The sequence below is a fragment of the Haliaeetus albicilla genome, chromosome 2, assembly GCF_947461875.1.
Source record: "Haliaeetus albicilla chromosome 2, bHalAlb1.1, whole genome shotgun sequence".
In the NCBI taxonomy this organism is placed as follows: Eukaryota; Metazoa; Chordata; class Aves; order Accipitriformes; family Accipitridae; genus Haliaeetus; species Haliaeetus albicilla.
The window spans coordinates 16945716-16965983 of NC_091484.1; the positions used below are offsets into that span (position 1 = coordinate 16945716).

The following is a 20268-nucleotide window of genomic DNA, read 5'->3' on the forward strand; positions in this document are numbered from 1 at the left end:
GCACCATTTGTTTCAGTAACACAGGTGATTTTCCTTTCCCAAAAGTTAAAAAAAAAAAATTACAAAGGAAAGACAAAAAGACAAGTTCATTTAAAATTTTTTTCTTCAGCTATAGTAGAAACAATTTAGCAGAAAAAATGAGTCTTTTTTTTATGTAACTAGAGAGATAAAATGTTTTACTAAAGAATTATACAAAACCAGAATAGTTTTACAAATTATTTGAGAAATTCATAAAAGGTGTGGGTATAGATTGGTTTTTAAAATTCAGAAATAAATATAAAAGACAAGATTGTAATCTTCTGTAGTGACGAATCTTGGAAGCATTATCTTAAATAACGAGGCGGGGGAAAGCAGCTTTATGAGATGTTTACAAATTGAGATAGGAATTTTTATTTGGTTTTCAGAGAGTAGTATTTTCTGTACTCAATGTGTGTGCTGCTAAAAGGTGTAGCAAGTTAATACTCCATTAGGAAAACTTAAAATAGTTGCTATTTGAGTAAAGATGCCATGAAACTGAGACCTGAAAGGGAAGAAAAGGTCTCGAAGCTGTAAGTCTGAATTTCTGTAATTAAGGAATCCTGTTATCTGTTCTGTAGTTAGAAAATGTACGGGGTTTTGTTTGTTTTTTTTAAATAAGGGCACTTTTTTATCATCTTGTGGCTTATCGAGTTTTAGAGACCAAGCAAATATGATACAAGAAAATGAAAGTTATCGGGAAGAAATTTACATTAAATTGTGGGGGAAGCTATTACTGGTGAATGATCTTCTGACTAAATTGTAACGAGTTGCACATGTAACATTTACCTTATGAACAGTATCAATCTGTTAATATTTTGTGGAAAGTCTAGAGTAAAAGGGTGGGGGTTTTAAGCCATTATATGTAGACATAGTTGCATCTTTGCATTTGTGTGTGCAGTGCACATAAGATGGCCACTTTTCACATTTGAAAGCAATGGGTTTTCTTTGTAACACCCAATAATTGCAATGTCTTTCAGTGCTGCTTGAGAGTGTTACATTTATTCTATGTATGGTTCTTTTGGTGCATATGTAATTTATAATGGTCTAAAAGAGAGCACAGAGGCTTCTGGATGTCAATATTAGGCTACTTGTCTATGGCAGTAAATGGGGACTTGTCATAGACATCACAAACTACTTTTTCTCCTCATTTTAATTCAGAGTATGCAGTGTTGCCAGATACCACCCAGTGGATTGTTGGTGTGAAACTTCCAAGACTGAATTCTTGGGTACCGGCAGTCCTTAATGAAAGATTTTGTCAAAGACAGGAGAAGCCTGCATCTGTAGTAAGGAACTAGAAAACTCAGAATTTGCTGTCAAGAACAACTCTTACATCTCACTCTGTATATGAGGGTATCAAATGACTAAGCTGTTCTGGCTACATACGCTTTTATTATTCTGCAGTCAGTGTTTGGTTTTTTTGTTGGATTGTGGTTTGGGTTTGTTTTTTTTTTACCACAGAAGAAAGCAATAAGGAAGCTTAAGGCTGTAACAAGAACTTTTCTGAATGCTGTCTCTAGAGCAAATATGACCCAAATACCAGTAGCAATTTCTGAAGTGATAAAGAAATCTTCTAGGTTGGAGTCCATGAAAGGCTTTGCCCTTTTGAAAAAACAGTTAAGGATATGAAAACTCTGGAGAAAAAAACTTCAGTCCTCTGAGGGGTGCACAGTGACCGTTAAGTACAGACACCCAAACTTAAAGTTTAGTATAGTTGAGCCTGCTTATCTGTAGTGCTGATGAAGTTATCCTCTAAGGAAATGACTGCAAATTTGTAGGGGAAAAAAGTCACGTCTGTCAGGGTGGACATAATTTTGTTCCTCACCAAAAAACCAAATTTTATAACTTTCCAAGAAGCTTTCAGTAGCTTTTAATTTCTTGGTCCTTCTCCTATCAGGTGGCCATTTTTCTCAGTCCCACAATTTTGAAAATTTCACAGACTCATTGAGTTTGGAAGGGGACCTCTAGAGGTCATCTAGTCAAACCTTTCTGCTCAAACTGAGCTAGAGCAGGTATCTTTCATTTTAAAAGGAAGAGGTTATTTTATTTCATCATCCATCCATCTGAAGCCTTCCCTCCTTATCTGAGATTTCATGCAATAGCATGTATTTTGGAAAGATCAAGTTCAGAAGCACTGTTGCATCATGGTGCTAGGTAAACCACAGCGATGTTTTCAAGACTGACATTTCTGTGTTACAGTTCAGGACAAATATCTTGATTTTGCACTTTATTTGGGGGGAAAATGGTCATCAAAACTTCTGCGTATGCAGGTGATTCTTCACTTTACAGAAGCACTTTATCAACATATAAATTACAGGGTTGTACCTGTTATTCTCCTGGCTCTTAACACCTATAAAGAGAATAGAGTTTATTTGAGCAATGTTTATTGGCTACAGATTCTTTCTATGTTGAAATTTTTAAAAGAATTCCTCTTTAGCAGGAGTAATTGTACTTTGTTAACTTAGGAGCTTGGGACATTTTAGTATATGCTTACAAGATAGTCCATAAATATACTGGAGTTGAAGATAATTGATTAAGCATGCAAAGTCTTGCTTAGTTGCTTCTTATCTGCTATTGTCTGACAAAATGACAGCTATGTTTTAACAGAGTCCTTGCGTTACCTGTTAGAAGAAGCAATCATGCAACGAAATATGCAAAAATGTCATTACTTGAAAAGTTCCTGTATTCCATAGACATTCCGCAGATCATAGTCAGCAGGTAGTTTGTCAGCCTTGTGACTGGTAACTTTAAGGGTACTACTGATCAAAAATTTCTGATCGGGAATACAATTCATGTATGCATATTAGTAAAATGAGTCAGTACTTCTTGAAAAACCATAATTATTGTGTAAGGAACATTTCCTTATCTTGATTATTTAGCTCCAAACCTTTTTTTCTTAAGGTTCTTCATAACCATCTCCTCTACTGAGTACAAGGTCTCAACACGGTTATTTAAAACTATTTTTTATTTTCTCCTTACAGAGAGAATGATATTGAAGAATGTGGCTTGGAAATGTTTTTCTCAGTTGATAAAGAAATTCTAGGTGAAATCAAAAGCCATGATTTGAAGCCAAATGGTAGCAACATTCTGGTCACAGAAGAAAACAAAGAAGAATACATTAGGTAAGAATAAATGGAAGATTTTAAAGTACTCTTATCCCCATCATTTTCTTTCTTTAGTTCTAGCAAGAAAAGATTGTCAACTATGTAATCTGAAGTATTGTTGAAATTCTGTCTCTGAGTAATTGCTGATGTTGGCAACAAGTGGCAATTGTATGGATATCCTATTTGAAAGAAGACTATTGATAGAAATAAGTTTCTAAAATCCACTTTTCCCAAAGATTACAGTTAGTAGAAGGTCCACCTTTTTCCTAGAGATATTTAAGTTTAGCAGAGCATCATGACAACAAATGTGAATGTCAGGTATTTCATGAAATCGTTCATTACATGTGTTTATTATTGGAATTATATTGCTTTATAGCCTGCTGATACTCTACCCAGCCATTTATGTTTGAGGTTTTTTTAAACTTAAGAACATTTTTTGATGCTTTTGTGATGATTCTTATTTTTTAAAGATACTTCAGATCACTACTAGTTTTATCTGAACTGGTCTTATGTTATAATTAGGTCTTGGCATTTGTAACAGAACAGTGTTATGAATGCTGTAATAAGTTGAACTGTGAATAAATGAATAAATGAAGGGTTATGTTTGCAGTACCAGAATGTTTTAAAGCAATAGGTTAGAGGGAAGGAGCCTAAGAGCAATTAAAGAATAAAAATGTAAACAGTGACCTGCTTTGTCCTGAAATATCCCCTTCTTCCTCAATGTGCAACAGTACATAAGCTCTGCTTTAAGGTGTGAACTTCAATGTATAAGCTTGGAGGATGTGCTTGCAAAAAAAAAAAAAAAAAAAGTCACACACATTGCAGGCACAAAATAAACTGGACCACAGCAGAATTTTCCTCTCATGAAGTGTTCTGTGAAGACTTCTTTCACAGGAAGGGGTGAGGGAGAAGGGAGTGGATTTTGTTTTCATCACATTAGTATTCTGAAGACATTTCAGTGGTTCACAGAGAAGGTAGTATTTGCAGAAGAAACATACTGGCATTTTGCAGTTTTGCAAAGTATTAATATTGGGGTTGCAAATGGGGAGGATCTGCAGAAAACCATTCTCTTCTAGTTTCTAGGAACCCAGGGAGAGCTCAGATTCCAGTTTCACTCATATTCTTTTGTCTTACTCAGTCCTGCTTTAAGTCCCCAAAGCTTCTAGGATTGAAATCAGAAAATAGCCATCTCTCCTTTAGACTCCAGTTCTCCTGACAGGTTAGGCTTGAATTCAGCATAATATCTGCTTCTCCCTGGGTTCAGGTTCTTCGGGTCTCCTGCCTGCTTTTCACCTTTTTATTAATGGAGAGTGGAATTTCTGCCACAGAGCAAAGTTTCATGATTAACAGAAACAAATATGGAACTTTCCAAATGGACATAGTCGTTTCTTGGTAAGCTAGCAGTCCTACTTATCTTCACCAGTACAACTTGACCTAGTTTTTACCTTTTCATGGATAATGACTGAGATTTCTGGGGAGAATATTAGACAAATATAGCTCTGCATTTTTTTCTTTCTTGAAATATTTAGGGACTGCTGTGCTCTCTTTAATCAGTGAATAGACGCTGCCTCCTCTTTGAGTCTAAAATACTTTCTCTAGCAGAATGGTTGGAAACACAGGGTTTTAACTTAAAAAACAAAATTGTTTGCACAGAGTACAGGTTACTAATAAAATTATACAATGCTCTATCCCCAGAACTTTCCAGACTTTCCATTTTTTAAATTTTTTTTTTAACCTAGCTTACAGTTCATCTCAAAATAGGCTAACAAAGATGTGGACTTGGGTTAGCACAGGCCATTTAAATTATCTTTCTGTATCTTCTTTTACAGGCTAGTAGCAGAATGGAGACTTTCCCGAGGTGTTGAGGAGCAGACACAGGCTTTCTTTGAAGGCTTTAATGAAATTCTGCCACAACAGTATTTGCAGTATTTTGATGCTAAGGAACTGGAGGTAAAGGATTGTTTGGCTATTGCTAGATCCAGGTTGTTATTCATAAAATACTTAAACTCCAGTCATTATGTCTGAAGAGCAGGACGCTCTAAGGCTGACAACTCAGTTTTATAGGGTATATGAGGGAAACTTTATGGAGTAGTATTTGATTAGTGTGTTTCCTTTCACTTTCCTCTTTGCAGCCTACTTACGTGTTTCTAAAGGCTAAGATTCTGCCAGTAGAAATTTCTTATCTAATTGCTTTTGTAATGCTCAGCAATTTGATTTGCTGGTGTTCAAAGAATGAGTAACTTGACAGAGAGGGAGATAAAACCAGATATGCAATGGATGATCGCATACAGACTGGACCAGGTTTCTAGATGGTTTTGATCTCTCAAACTTACACTTTCTGAAGCATCTGTTCAATTTTAAAAGATAAAAACATAAAACCAAAACATCCTGTTCCTAGTGGAAAATTGTATGGCTGGGCAATGATAAACTTCCTGGCTTGAATGTGTAAATGCAACCAATTATTCCATTTTTCATAACAGAGATGCTTTCTATTTTGTGGCCTCTCCAAATACGCTTCATAAGCAGTCATCATTTTTTGTTGTAGAAGTTTTGAATAAAGTTTAAAATAAAAACCAAGTATACTGTCTTTGCAGATGCTTCCAAGTATGGGTGCAGTTGATGTTCTATTTTGCCATGTGGGAAGTCATAGAACAAAAGTCATAACTTGTACTCACAGGTTGATTTCCCTTTTTCTCCCCTAAAGGTGCTTCTGTGTGGAATGCAAGAAATTGATTTGAATGACTGGCAGAGGCATACCATCTACCGGCACTATACCAGGACCAGCAGACAGATAGTATGGTTCTGGCAGGTTTGTAGACTTTGTTTTATTCTCAGACCAACAGAAATTACAGAGCACAGCTACAGCTTAGTAAACAATAGTCACAATTATCAAACAGATCTGTAGTGTGTAAATATAAATTGTTACTACTAATCCAGTGTTGTGGTTTAACCCCAGCCAGCAACTAAGCACCACGCAGCTGCTTGCTCACTCCTCCCCACCCAGTGGAATGGGGGAGAGAATTGAAAAAAAGTAAAACTCATGGGTTGAGATAAGAACAGTTTAATAGGACAGAAAGGAAGAAAATAATAATGATGATAATTATAATAAAATGACAATAATAATAAAGGGATTGGAATATACAAAACAAGTGATGCACAGTGCAATTGCTCACCACTTGCCGACCGATGCCCAGTTAGTTCCTAAGCAGCGATCCCTCCCCCCCGCCCCTGGCCAGCTCCCCTTAGTTTATATACTGGGCACAACATCACATGGTATGGAATATCCCTTTGGCCAGTTTGGGTCAGCCGCCCTGGCCGTGTCCCCTCCCAACTTGTGCCCCTCCAGCCTTCCTGCTGGCTGGGCCTGAGAAGCTGAAAAATCCTTGACTTAGTATAAACAGTGCTTAGCAACAACTGAAAACATCAGTGTGTTATCAGCATTATTCTCACACTGAACCCAAAACATAACACTGTACCAGCTACTAGAAAGAAAATTAACTCTATCCCAGCCAAAACCAGGGCATCCAGCTATTAGTAACAGTCATGTAATTTGTTAATCTAAAGATGATGATGATGTGAAAATCTGAATATCAAATCTATACCCAAATGTTTATTTGAATTACTATTTTTCAGTTTGTGAAAGAAATAGATAATGAGAAGAGAATGAGGCTCTTGCAGTTTGTTACTGGAACATGCAGATTACCAGTGGGAGGATTTGCTGACCTCATGGGTATGCATTAATAATCCCTTTAATGCATTAGATAAATTGGGGTTTTTTTTAAAAGAATCAAGTTTTACATTTATGGACATTTTAAATGAATTTTATATTGAATGCTATTTTGTAAGTTCTGCATATACTTGAGCTATGATGGAAAAAGAGATGAGGGAATGTTTACATCTGTTGTATTGAGTTTCAAAATCTCTTCGAATTTATGCATTTCACCACAGGCATACCTTGATCTAGACAGTGTTACATAGTGAAAGACAAATGTCTTTTTTTCTGTGCAAGTAATGATAATCTTGTGTTTAAGCCTTTCATACTTCAGTTGTAATGCATTACCTACTGATTACAAAGATAGCTAGATCTATGCCTTGTTTATTTGCATTTATTACAGGGAGCAATGGACCCCAAAAATTTTGTATTGAAAAAGTTGGAAAGGAAAACTGGTTACCTAGAAGTCATACCTGGTGAGTATGTAACAAATCAGAGTATTACTGTTGTTCTGGTTTTGCTGACAACAATGTACTTGGAGATTTTAGTAAATGGGTAATATATTTAAATGGTTGAGACTGTGTGAAAGCAAACTCCAAGTTATACCAATAAACTTTGTTGTTGAATAATAGCTACACTTTTGAAAAACTCTTGTGGCATGGAGTAGATTCCATTGTAAATTCCATGGATTTGTGTATTACTGAAAATTTAAAGTAATAAACAGTATTGTCTAAAGAATTTGGGGTTGATATCACTACATTGCATCTTGATAGTGAAGTAGCCACATTCACTCTCCCTTCCCTAAAGAAAAGGTAGCTTATACTCAGTTCCTCAGGTGTATTAGTGTTTAGTAAACCACACAAATTTAAAACTTCAAATGTGAATGATGACTCTAGTTAACAACTAGGCAAAGTTAGTGAAACTTCTTACCTAGTACACTACATTTCTAGAAAACTATCACTGTTCAAGCACTTGAACTCTAACTTTTGCTCTTAGAAATATATAATTTTTTGTCAGTAGTCAGCTCTTCACAGGGTATAAATCCAGGTATCCATCTACACAGCAAAAAGTTTAATTACCCATAATCATAATGGATTTTTTTTTGGTGATGGTTTAATTATTTTTCAGTACTTAAGTTTCTTCTTTATTTTCAGTTTCAATCGCTTAGACCTTCCACCCTATAAGAATTACGAGCAGTTGAAGGAAAAGCTGTTGTTCGCAATTGAAGAAACAGAAGGATTTGGGCAAGAATAGCTAAAATATGCACCTTGAAGAATGTGAACTCAACATGATGTATGTTCTTCACTTCTGCTTGTTGCACACTTCATTGTAAAGTAGACTTGACTTGGATTTATTTAACAATACTAATGTGTAAGTAAATGGATGTTATCCTGAGGTTTTATCCACATTAACTCTGGATTTCTACTGAGCACTTTCAGAAATCAAATAAGCAGATATGGCTACAAATGAAATATGACCTAAGTAGAGGTTTAATACAGCTTTGGGCTCTGCTTTGTTTTACCATTCATTAATTAGAATGTGTCCTTAATGACTGACAGATTTTTAACAATAGTTTTGTCTTTCCTTTTTAGTAGCATTTTTTGCTACTGATGCACTGGGAAGTTCATTGGTAGCTGCAATGCTGCAGCATCATCATAAGCCTCTTTACAGCAGGGTTATTAGAGCCAGCTTGTAACCATCCTCTGTGTACTGTGAGCAAATTCATTGCTTAAGCCCCTTTTTTCTAACTCAAGTGTGGCCAGACTGTTTTTTCCCTGCTTGGAATCTGCTCACATGCCAGCTGGATTCAAGCTGCTGTTAAGGGGATGTCAAACTGTGGCACAAATCCAGGGCATAGCTTTGCTTTGTTTTTTCCCAATCCTGCTAATTTCAGCAAAACAGACACCCACCCAAAGTTGTTGGAACATTTCTGTGTGCCCTCAGAAGAATTCTGATCTTTTTCTGTGTAACACATTTAACTTTTAAATCAATCTTAACACTGTGGTACTTCACTAGTTTTGCAAAAGACAAGACCACCTGGGATTGCACTGATTCCATTTAGATTCCCGTTTGCAGACTGATGTTTCTTGTCAAAAGTGTTAACAGACATTATTCTCAGTGTTATTCTTCAATGTTGCAGCCAGTTTGCTCTGAAGACAATATTGGGCTCTCAGGAAGAGGTACAAAACAACTGGATTCAGAAAATGATAATACTTATTTTTGCTGATGAACTGATATGTGATACTGGCTAAGGCTAAGAGGATTAGAAAGTTCAGACATGGATTACAGATTTTGTAAAAGCTGGAGCATCAGTAAATAGTTCTATAAAGACTGAAACTAAAGTTTTTTGGGGAGGTTTCTAAGCTAATTCACCCTAAGCTGCTTAGAGCTAGTAACTTTTGTAGTGAGTTCCTATTGTATTAATAAGATCTTTTACTTCCTTTTAGAATCTGTTCATATTCAATTCTCTTCTGGTTTACAATAACATTTTGCATTTTACTGCTCCTTTAGACTGAATGCACTTTTTGGGTATGGTCAGCTCTTGCCCTATCTGAAGGGAGCAAAGCAAACTTCAATGAGATGAGCTGTTAGCCATAGTAAGAGACGTGACACTTGAAATAGCGTGTAGCACATAGTAAAGCATAACTGCAGCTCAAAGCATTGGGACAGGAGCTGTTTTTAAGAGGCTTCTAGATACTGGAGCTGAAACAGGACAGTGGGAAACTGTAGAACTGAACTTCCAGTCTTGAAAAGAATATTTGTTTCCTGCTGTCCCTTCTGTCTAAACTATAAGAGGGAAAAACTGATTCAGGCCTAAGAAGAACCAAGACACTACAGTTTTTAACTGACTTCAAGAGTTTTTTGGGGTCATACAAAGTGATAAATGCTTATTGGAAGGCAGAATGGTTAGACTTTAGAGTGAATAGCTCTTTTGTCATGCATATTCTAAGAAAGGCAAGGAAAAGTTTCTGATGATGCAGAAATGACCCTCTTTTACAGTTTCATTGATGGTGAGAACTAACCTGACTTCATGGTTTTACTAGGAGGAAAATCTGCCAACTTCAAAGCATTTGATGGATATATTACAGCATACAGCTCATGAGGAGAAAAAAGCCTTATAAATATTTTCTGTTTATATTAATTCTTACAATGAAATGTAGTTATCTAACATATTTACAAGAGAGATTAAATTAAGCAAGATAATGCAAGATTAAGCTATGAAAAATAGTCTGTGTTCTGCATAATGCTTTATGATTCATGTAGGGAACGTAGAACTATTGTTAATGTATAAATATCACCCAAAAGGCTTTCAGCCCTATATTTTTAAAATAAAGAATAGTTATAATTGAAATAGCCTTAGCCCTAGTTCTATAGGGTATGGCTGTTTAATATTTTTATGGTTGAAATGTTTAGTTCAGGAAAAAGGTAAATGCTTGTATATATTTTTGCAGTCCGGGATTCCACTTATTCCATTTTTCTTTCTTTAATTTAAATGGCATGTTTATATGTCTCTTCTGCTGTATTAGGATGGGGGAAAGGGGGCTGGATATCCCAAGCACCAGATATGATTTTAAAATGTTGCAAATAAAGAAGGGGGGGGGGGGAATAATCTGTGAAACATTGGATTTGGCCAAAATATAAAAAATCCAAAGCAACTTTACTGTGTTAAATTGGCAATGTTTCTGAAGTCAGAGGTTAAGATTACTTAGGCATTTTACTTTGTCAGCATTGTGAATGCTAACAAATTGTTAATTTTTTACAGTGTGTTGTGTAGAAATAAAAAGGAATTAATGTAAGCCACTGGTGCACTTTTCTGTTCTTTATAGGGATCTGGTGAAAACAACATGTGGATGAGCCCACATCATCTTGTATCCCAGATAATAGGTTTTTATGAATTGGACTTCCAAGTAAGATTTTCAGCAGAGATTAATGAATTTGTCTCCCACTACTTCAAATTATTTAGCAACCCAAGCTGCATAAATTCATAGTATGTCACAAATGTATATTCATACGCAACTGTCAATTGATCCTAGTTTTCAACTATTAAAATACCTTTTAGTTAGAATTTTGCCTTATGAGAATGACATGAGAAAATTAAATGCTGAGCCACTGATCTAAGAATTAACAAAGCCTTATTGTTCTGTGTAGCTCAGGAAATGTTAATATACTAATAAAATGCACAGTAAATGCATCATGTCTTCATCTGATCTAGTATGGAATTTCATTTTTTTTAATCCAGTTGCTGGTGTTTTAAAAAAAAAAAAAGCTTTTTTTATTATTCTGAGAAAAGTAAAACAAAAAAAAAGCTTGGGGTTTTTTTTTTGGTTTTTTTGCATTTTTATTACATGCTGCACTGGATTTGTAATCTCAGCTTGCTCTGTTATATTGGTATCTCCAGCCCCCTTTTTGTGGTCTCTTTTAATTTTCTTCAAGAATCACTGTTTGTGTATATGTGCTCTAGTGAACTCGTATATAAACTGGGATCAGCAGCACTGGATTGTAAAATACTGTACTGAAATTCATTGTTGAAATTTCCTTGCATTGTAATTTCAAATACTCAGGTAACTGTAACAGTATCTCAGTAAGTCAAATACTTTTATAAAACTACTTAAAGAGCTGGTAGTTTTGTCGTTATTCTTCTGTGTTACGAAGCATCCATGTGCAAATAAATTGTCTGTCTGCTTTTTGGGGGGTGAGGGGTTAGGCTGTCTGAAGTTGTCCATCTAGCAAAGTTCTTTAGGAACGTTTCTTTCCTGAGACCTCTTCTGCTATTGTTGTTTGCATTGGAACTTCATTAGGAGATTTCAGACACAGCTGTCTTTGTGACTGGTTAGAAACTGCAAACACAACAATTCCTGAATTTTTAGTGCTGGGGATGCTGCCCCAACGAGACAGTGAGGCTGCTGGTCTGTTAGTGGTGGTACTCTGAGGGAGATGGTCTGGAGAAAGGTTCTGCAGGAGCCACAGCTTTAACATTTTCTTGTACCACTATTGTGGTGATAACAAAATGGTTTTCACCTCATTTGTGGTGAAAACAAAAATGAGGTATGACTGTGCAAGTTTGTGTTTTCTGTTTAGGAATGACAGTGTGACAGGAAGGAGGGGAAAAAAGCTCAGATGAGACTGACCAGCCTTGTAGTTACCCTAATCCTCCTCCTTGAAAGGAGAAGCGGTTATTTACTTTCTTTCTGTGATCAGGAACCTCCCCTGATTGCCTCAACCTTTCAAAGATAATTGGGATCAGCTTTACAATGACATTGGCCAGCTCCCTCAGCGCTCACAGGTACATCCCATCAGGTCTCATGAACTTGTTTGCATGCAGTTTGTTCAAATGTTCCCTAAACTGATCATCCTCCACTGAGGGTAATCTTCCTTGCTGCAGACATTCCCACTGGGTTTTCACTCTGCATATTTTCCCAGATGTTCACGCAGGCTCGGTTATTACAATTTTGTTAGTAGCAGCAAATCCCACATATGCTTTTCTATGCCAAGTAAATATATGCAATAATAACTGCCTTTTTTCTGCAGCAGGGGAGGTTAGTTTTGAGTTGCTTCCTCCATAATTTGGATGAGATCACTTAAAAGCATGCTAGTAAGTTGTGTAAACCCAAAATTTGACACTGCTTTGGGTAGTTTTAAGTTAGTACAGCTATGAGGATATTTCACGTATATCTGAAGTTTGGGGGGGGGGGGGGAAAGAGCTAAAACAGAATCACAATGCAATGCACGGTAAATGTATGGTATGATAAATGTACACCTCAGTTGCACCATTGCATTAGTTCCTCACTATTTTGTTCTGTGATGCTGCTGCTAATGTCTGTACCAGTCCTGGTTGGGGTTATTGATGGGTTTGTAGTTGGCAAGATGGGAGTACTTGTTTAGTTTAAACAAAACCTTGTTTGGTTTAGGTCTCTAATAGCAGCTCTGCACTGCTTACCTATTGACCAAATCTTGTCATCGTTGGTAGGACTAGAAGTGGAAACAATCTATGGTAGAATGACTTTCTGTAAGCAAGCTTTAAAACTTACTGCTGGACTGGTAAGCAAGATTAGAATTTAAATTAATTAGGTTGCAGAGCTGTAAATATCCACTAGACGAGAAAATAGCAGCATCTCTTGAATCCTAAAGAAGGATTTGTTCCTGATCTCGAAGGTGCCTATCTCATGTCCACTCTCAACCTATCAGCTCTACAGTAGTGCAAAAATGACAGGGCTTGTTGGAGAAATCTTGTTTTCTCTGAGCAGAAGGTAGTCCCTGCCAGATTTGAAGGACCAGTGAGCTTATCTGCTATGTCAAATGCTGGTTTTCAGAGTATCTTGGAAAAAAAAACAAAAAATACTTTATGAGGTCACGCTTCTACTTTTTACCCAACAAACACCTGCTTTCTGTAACTGTTGAGAGGAGCTGAGTGTTAGCTGAATGGCAGTTTTCTGCTTGCACAGGGGTAGTGCTGAAAAAAGCAGCACTGAAATCAAGCAGAGCCTGGATTCCAGTTGAAAGGGGGAAAGTACTAACTGCTGCTATTGTGTAACACCAGCTAGGGCTGTGTCTGATACGGTGCATGAGTGGGTTACTTCGTTTTGCCTTCAGAATACAGGACATGGCCCTATGTAAGTGGGCTGAGCGTTTACCTTTCCCATACTGGCAGCAGACACCCTTACCGCCTCACCTCACTTCCTAGGGGCCGCGGCAGGTAGGTTCCCACCAGCCCGGCAGTTTTAGGGGGGCGCGATGCCTGTCCGCGGCAGTGGGGCCTGGACTGACCATCCCCGCTCTGCCCGGCGCCTCGCGCACCGGCGGTGTGTGTCAACTCTTTGAGGGGTAAAGTTGTGAGGGTTTAGACCAAAGGCCTTTACGCGAGATCAAGGACCCGACGGCCGCCAAGCGACGGCTCCCCGCCCGCAACGGTCGCCCGGGACCCGCCCCCGCCGGGCCCTGAGGCGATCCGGGCGGGGCTTTACCGCGGAAACGCCGCCATTCGGCTCCCCTCTCCGCCCCGCCGTTGAGACAAGTGCTTCCAGGGCAGGGCCTACGTCGTGACGGCCGGCCCGCCGCTCCTCCCCGCGGATTGGCGGAGCGGGAGGCGCATGCGCGCGGTGCCGTGACTGGGCGGAGAGGCGGCGGCGGCGGCGGCTCGAGATGGTGGGTGAGGCCGCGGCGGGCGCTGGGGTCTGCCCGGGCTGGCGGGAGCGGGGTCGTGTCACCCCCCCGGGGCCGGGGCGTCCCTTCCCGTCCGGCGCTGCCCCGTGGCCAGGCCCGGGGGGCCCCGTGCCGCCTCTCTCGCCCGGCCCCCGGGGGCTCCGGCCTGTTGGCGCTACCGCCAGCGCCCGCAGACCGAGGCGGAGAGGACCGGTCCTCGGACCCCCTCGGCCAGGGGGGCTGCCCCCGCCCGGGCGGATGTCCGGGCCGGCCGGTGCCCTGCACTGAGTAGAAGCGGGACCCAGCTGTGGGCAGTTGTTTGATGTCTCTCCGGTGTCTCTCAATTCCCCCCCCCCCCCCCCAGTCTGCCTGGGGCTCGGTTTCTGTGCTGGGAACGCGCGGGTCTGGCCCTTTCTTGTTGAGTCGGTGTTGTGCCGGGAGGTTTCTGGTCTCCTGCGGCTCGCCGGTGTTTCACAGGGCAGCGGCCGAGTCGGGCAGCTCGGGAGGCCCCTGCTTTGTCACGGGGGGGTTCACCGTGACAGCTGAGCCCAGCCTGCCCGGCAGTGCTGGCCGTGGGCTTCTGTCCCAAAATCATTGCGGTGGAAAGCGTATCGTTCCCATAAACCTTCAGTTAACTCTGTCAAGCACTGAAATAATGCCGTGGGATGGCAGGCTGAAGATACGTTGAGAGGAAAATCTTTGCATTTCTTATGGCTACCGGGTTACAACTCCTGAAGCAGAAAGCAATCAGGAAAAAAGACTGCTTAAGACATCTGGCTGTTTAATATCCTGTGGAACCTGGAACGTGTTTATTTTGTTGTAATTGCATTGAAGGTTGCTTCCCATTCAAATGTATTGTTGGCTAGCACACACACATTCATGAAATTGGGGATCAAAATATGTGGAAAAACTTCTAAAGAAATAATTACTGACCTAAGTTGTAGGTGGAAAATTGAAATGGTCTAATAAGACATATTTTTTAGGCAAACCCAGGAGTTAAAGCTTTCTACATGAAAACAGGAAGATAAAGGCTACTGTTGTACATACAACAAAGGTTATATAAGAGCAGATGGGTGATGGGGGAGTATTTACTCTCCTTTTCTAGAGTGCATCTCTCCTCCCTCCTTTTCTAGAGTGCATCTCTCCTCCATATACTGTTTCTTGTAGTTATTCAACCCTTTATTAAGACAGTTTTTGTTTGTTTCACAAGTTAAACTTAAATTTTTTCTCAGTAATATTTTTGCTAGTCTGGTGAGTTGAACTGGTTTGCAGGGGTGTTGGACAAGCACCATAGCTAGTGTGTGTGAAGTGGTATGTGCATGTCAGGGAGTAAGAACAGGAGGAGCAATACCTTCCTACGTCAAGAGCAGTGAACAGTTAGAGCAGATCATTCCACCTTGTGTGTTAGATTATCTGTTGGCTGTTAGAAGAATTAAAAATCAGTATCATTCTCTGTGGATGCTTCTTTGCATACAAATAGGTTTGTTAAGGTCCAATGAAAGAAAATATTTAATGAATCAGGACTTAAATACTGCTAGTAAGAAGTCAGGAAATTATTTCGGATTTAACAGTATGCCGCCATATTTCTCTCAGCATTTGTACACCCTGTAGTTTGTTCTTTGTTTCCCTTCCCTTGTCTTCCACTTGAAAATAATCCAGCATTCAAAAATAATCAGGAGTTTTGTTGAAATGAGTGAATTTTTCTATGCTGAGTAAGACAGAAAACCTCTGCTTCATAAAGACAAACTCAGGTGGTATCATCTCTTACCTGCAATAGTTTGTGTTACTCCAAGCTACTTAAACTAACAGCACTCTGCAGGAAGTTTGCTAGTAGTTCTGAGGTGGAGGCTATGTTGTTTTGTTGGGAGAAGCCCTCTTCCCAGGGAACAAGGCTTATAACATGACTGTGCTCCTTTGCTGCTGGGTGGAAGTGGAGAGAGGGTTACTCACAGTGCCCAAGAAACACAGCTGTCTTGGCCAAATGCCCCATGTAGGTCTCACCTTTCCTGAGTTAAGGTGATTCCTGTCTTCCCTCCTAGACCATTTCTGTGGGACTCTGTCTTGCAGGATCTGAAAGATGCTGCATGTCTCTGTTTCCTTTAGTGGGAATAAAAAATGCCAAATATTCACCCAGCTGTGGAAAGCAGCTCAGGTGCTGAGGTTTTAGAAAACCTGTAGCTAAATTTTGATTGATGTCTTGTAGCAAAGGAAGTTGTGCAGAAGGGTTTGAAAGCTCTTCTGTTGATGGTGGTTTTTACAGAGAAGGAAAAGGGACTGCTGCCTAGGCCTTCAGTTTTTATTTTTCCTTTTTTTTAAGTTGATTTTGCAAAGCTCTAAATTATTGTTAGTGGTTATAATCTTGTAGCTATCCCAGCAGGATTTGTAATTATAAACAAATAGCATTTATTCATTGTTTTTCCCCTGACTTTTCTTATTTGTAATTGCTCTTAGCATTCATTTGATATAAGGGAAGGTAGTTTTGCAACCAGAATGTATATTTTTCTATGTTTTTCATAAATTCCATGTATATTTTCATACACGATTTTTGCTTGACACTTAAATTGTAGCAGTCTGATGAAGCAGGCTTCTGGTTGCAAGCCTACAGTAAGGAACTGATGCGTGAGGTTGCGGGAGGGTTGGGGAGGAGGAGAGAGGGAAAGATTAGAGGGGAGTTCCAGGTTTCCACAAGATTATAATCACAAATGAGTGAAGAGTGAAGACAGATAGAAAACAAGTGAAAAGGTCATGCAGAAAAGGTAGTACCAAAGTACAGACGCTTTGCTGTACAGAATGGTGTAGGTAGTATTTGTTTGAATCATCTTTGTGCGGCTTTATTTTCAGACACATTATTTCAAAGCTTTGGTGGAAGGCAAGTAACGTCTGAAATCTTCTATTGATTTGTGCTTTCTCTGTTTGCAGGCTGAGGTGGAAGAAACACTGAAGCGAATTCAGAGCCAAAAAGGAGTGCAGGGAATCATTGTTGTTAATTCTGAAGGTACTGTGTCAGTCTCGGTTTTCTGAGATATAACTTATTCTAAACATGCACTTTAAGGACCGCTGATTGTACTACTTGCATTTAGATTACAGTCTGTCTTTAGCAAAGGTTTTCCTGTCGCCAAAGCAGATGGACAATAGTTAGGCAATAAGAGAAAATTGGGTTCCTATTTCTGCTGTTCTGCAAGCTCACTTTATTATTTTAGGAAATAAATCAAAATAAATTGCAAAAGCTTAGAAATATTTGAGTTATGCCAGTGTTTGAGCCTGTGTTCTGTCAAAGCCTTTATGCAGCAGCTGATGTCCTCTATAATCAACACTAATCCCAGCCCAGCTTACTTGAATATTGTTTAACTGTGATGTTCAGGAGCCTTTCTGAAAGGAAAAGCTGTCCCCAGTCAGGAGAACAAGATTGAAACATTGGTATTTCCTGTCTCCCCACAGATATTTATTTTTGTTACTATTTATCTCATAAAAAAAACCCCACAAATAAAGGGAAAGGAAAAGCACTGATGCTACTAGAGGTAAACAGTTCTTCTCACCTACACCTGTGGTTCCAGATCTTAGCCTTTCCACATCTTATTTCTGTTCATGTTCTTCTAAGCCTTTAAAAAGAACACTCCTAATGCCTGGTGTAGTGACAACATCTGCTTAGGTTAAATAGCCACCCCAGCTGGACCTAATGATGCCCAAGGCAGGGTTAGTTCTGGAGTTATGTCACTGACCCTTGCTGTCCCCTGTTTCTTGCAGGTATTCCTATCAAAAGTACTATGGACAACTCTACAACGATTCAGTATGCGGGCCTCATGCACAGCTTCATCATGAAGGCAAGGAGCACTGTGCGAGACATTGATCCCCAGAATGACCTCACATTCCTGCGGATCCGCTCCAAGAAAAATGAAATCATGGTTGCACCAGGTAAAAGTGAGTGGTGTGAAAGCAGGCATCAGCAAATCCAGCAGAATTCTTTTCTCATGAGATTGACACTGTGTCAGCCTGAGAGAAGAGTTCTGCCGGCTGCTTTTTCTCATATTGTATAATCTCTTATTTTCCAAGAAGCTGTTTTGCTTTCATCAGAGTTGAAAGCTTTTGTCACTGACCTAAGTTTGCTTTTTCATGTTTGAATGTGGGAAGTCACTTTCTTCATTTCATGTTGATCAAAGTAGAAAGTGTTAAATAGTGTTCGAGACCGTGTTGCAACCTCTCATGTTTTGTGTTTTTCAGTATAAAACCGCAAGAGTTGGAAAGGAATATGTTTTGAGAGCAATTTCAGTTCAGAACTGTAGACTAAGTGATAAAGCAAAACAGTCTAACAGATTTTCCAGTTCAGAGAAAAGTAATAGAGCATATTGTAGCTGTAATCATGAGTCATAGCATATAGCAGCAGCAACCTTCTTTTCAGGACACATCTTCAGTATTTCAGCAAATTATGAAACAGGAAGCAATGGGATGGGTACAGTTCACTAATGTGGCAGGAACTCAGCTTTGTGCCTTCATACTGCATTGGCTCCATGGTGGGATTGTGCTGATGGAGAGGCTGCAGTAGACTGCTCTGCAAGGACTGGTCAAGGCACATCTTAAGACAGGCTCTGGGGTTTATGCTGAGGCACTCTCTAATTTCCATATGAAGGATGAAAAGAGAGGAGTAAGCATTGCTCCAGAAAAAATACAGCTGCAGCCCAGCAGTCTGCCTGTGAGATAAGGGAAATCACTGTCTTGTACCACCTATTTTGATTCCATCATTGCATGTGCCAGTTACTATTATTTCCTAGGCACAAGCTGGATTAAATTCAATTGGCTTGGGAGCATGCAGTTTCTAAAGCTGAAACTTACTTTTTCTTACTTTTTTTTCTTACTTTTTCTCAGTAAGACTCATAAAAATTATAAGTGATCTGACATGCCAAGCCTCTTTTGCTCATTGAGAATGAATGTCAGAACTCTAGTTCCCACAGTGTATCAGTGAGATATGAAAAAATGCTGAAATTTATTGTTGCTGTGAACAAACACCAGCAATGAAAGAATAATTTCTTTTTTTTTTCCTCCAGATAAAGACTACTTCCTGATTGTCATCCAGAACCCAACTGAATGATTACGCTGACTTGGTCTGGGGTTTTTTTCCCTTTGCCCAACTGTTTTTTTTTTTTAATTTAATGGTAAAGAATAGAGCATTAGTGTTATTTCTGTTGTGCCACTTCAATAATGTCTGGAAAAACAAAACCAGGTGTTTTTGTTGTTTACAAACAGAAAAAGTGGCGCTTTTTTTTTTTTTTATCACAAGTCGTTTCGAGGAGGAGTTGGTGAATTAGAATCAGGCAGTAAAAAATCCAACAGATTCTTTTAATAGTTAAGAAGGTAATATAATAAAATTCTAATAATGTTCTAAAAAAGATTATTCTTTGTATGTTTCCATGCTTCTGTCACCACTATCTGAGATATGCTTTTACACTACTGCTTTTCAATGACTGTAAATATGAAACTTGCCTATCCTCTAGTTGTGTCTTACTCTGTTGGTTTTACAAGTTACTTTGAAAAAGTCTGACCATATCAAATTAAAAAGTGTCATCAGTGACTGTTTTTGTCTTATGTGTTTTCCTTCTGAAGATTTTAATTATTCTCATGATTGATTTTTTTTCTTCAAAAAACAGAACCATCCTAGGACTATTTTTACTCTTCTGTTGCTTTCTCTAAACAAGATTTAGTCTAAGTGCATGTGCAATGTACTTATAATTGCCTCCTATGTTAGAGCATTTTCCTACCACTTCTTCAGACAGAGAAGTGCTGTGGCTAAGTAAGGCCATCAAGACTGCCTGTTGGAGCTCTCGTACTATCACAGTTCAGCAGCCAATTTGATCTGGTATCCTCCTTTAGTAATTTTTTATTGATGGCTGTTAAGGACAAAAAAGGTCATCTGGTTCCTCCAAAATAATAAAGGGGTTATTTTTGTAGTCTTGGAAGAGCCTTTTAATTGCATGCAGAGCTCAAGAATTTGTGCAGACTGTCTGCATTGAAGATGTTTGTGACGTGTGTGACAGACACAACTCTGGCTTGTACTGAAGAGTCTTAGTGATGTGCAGAATGCCATAGCCCAGATTCAGAAATGATGCATATTGGCTTGCACTGCATTTTCGTTGCATACTCAGGTAGCTCAATACAGCTAACTGCTACAGCACGGAGCGATGTTCAGAGAGCCTGGTTCCTTCCCCAATCTCATTTGTCCCACAGAGAAGGGGGGTCTTGCAGGTAGTGTAGCTGCCTGCTTGTGCTTCAGCCTCTTCACATGTCTGGCCTCAGACTGCTTGTGAT

General features: G+C 39.2%; 2 protein-coding genes across 4 annotated transcripts in view; both read left to right on the top strand.

Moving 5' to 3' along the window:
• Positions 1-11454, top strand: part of ITCH (itchy E3 ubiquitin protein ligase) — a 66215-nt gene extending 54761 nt beyond the window's left edge. For both annotated transcript variants that reach the window (XM_069807656.1, XM_069807666.1), the window contains exons 19-24: positions 2997-3137; positions 4949-5069; positions 5824-5928; positions 6753-6849; positions 7235-7307; positions 7986-11454. In XM_069807656.1, coding sequence (XP_069663757.1) covers positions 2997-3137; positions 4949-5069; positions 5824-5928; positions 6753-6849; positions 7235-7307; positions 7986-8085 — 637 coding nt within the window. In that variant the 3' untranslated portion in view covers positions 8086-11454. The remainder of the gene's footprint in view (positions 1-2996; positions 3138-4948; positions 5070-5823; positions 5929-6752; positions 6850-7234; positions 7308-7985) is intronic.
• Positions 11455-13879: 2425 nt separating this feature from the next.
• On the top strand, positions 13880-19534 carry DYNLRB1 (dynein light chain roadblock-type 1). 2 transcript variants are annotated; one of them, XM_069807692.1, is made up of 4 exons: positions 13880-13974; positions 16891-16966; positions 17716-17889; positions 19011-19534. In XM_069807692.1, the coding sequence occupies exons 1-4, from the start codon at positions 13972-13974 to the stop codon at positions 19052-19054; spliced, it is 297 nt and encodes a 98-aa protein (XP_069663793.1). In that variant the 5' UTR covers positions 13880-13971; the 3' UTR covers positions 19055-19534. The 2 variants fall into 2 exon arrangements, with proteins under 2 accessions (XP_069663793.1, XP_069663801.1); XM_069807700.1 differs by having other exon boundaries at positions 13881-13974; positions 17716-17883.
• Positions 19535-20268: the final 734 nt, after the last annotated feature.

Coding starts and splice junctions, on each gene's coding strand:
- DYNLRB1 (XM_069807692.1), top strand. Junction 16,967..17,715: donor CATTGTTGTTAATTCTGAAG/GTACTGTGTCAG, acceptor TGTTTCTTGCAG/GTATTCCTATCAAAAGTACT. Junction 17,890..19,010: donor CATGGTTGCACCAGGTAAAA/GTGAGTGGTGTG, acceptor TTTTTCCTCCAG/ATAAAGACTACTTCCTGATT.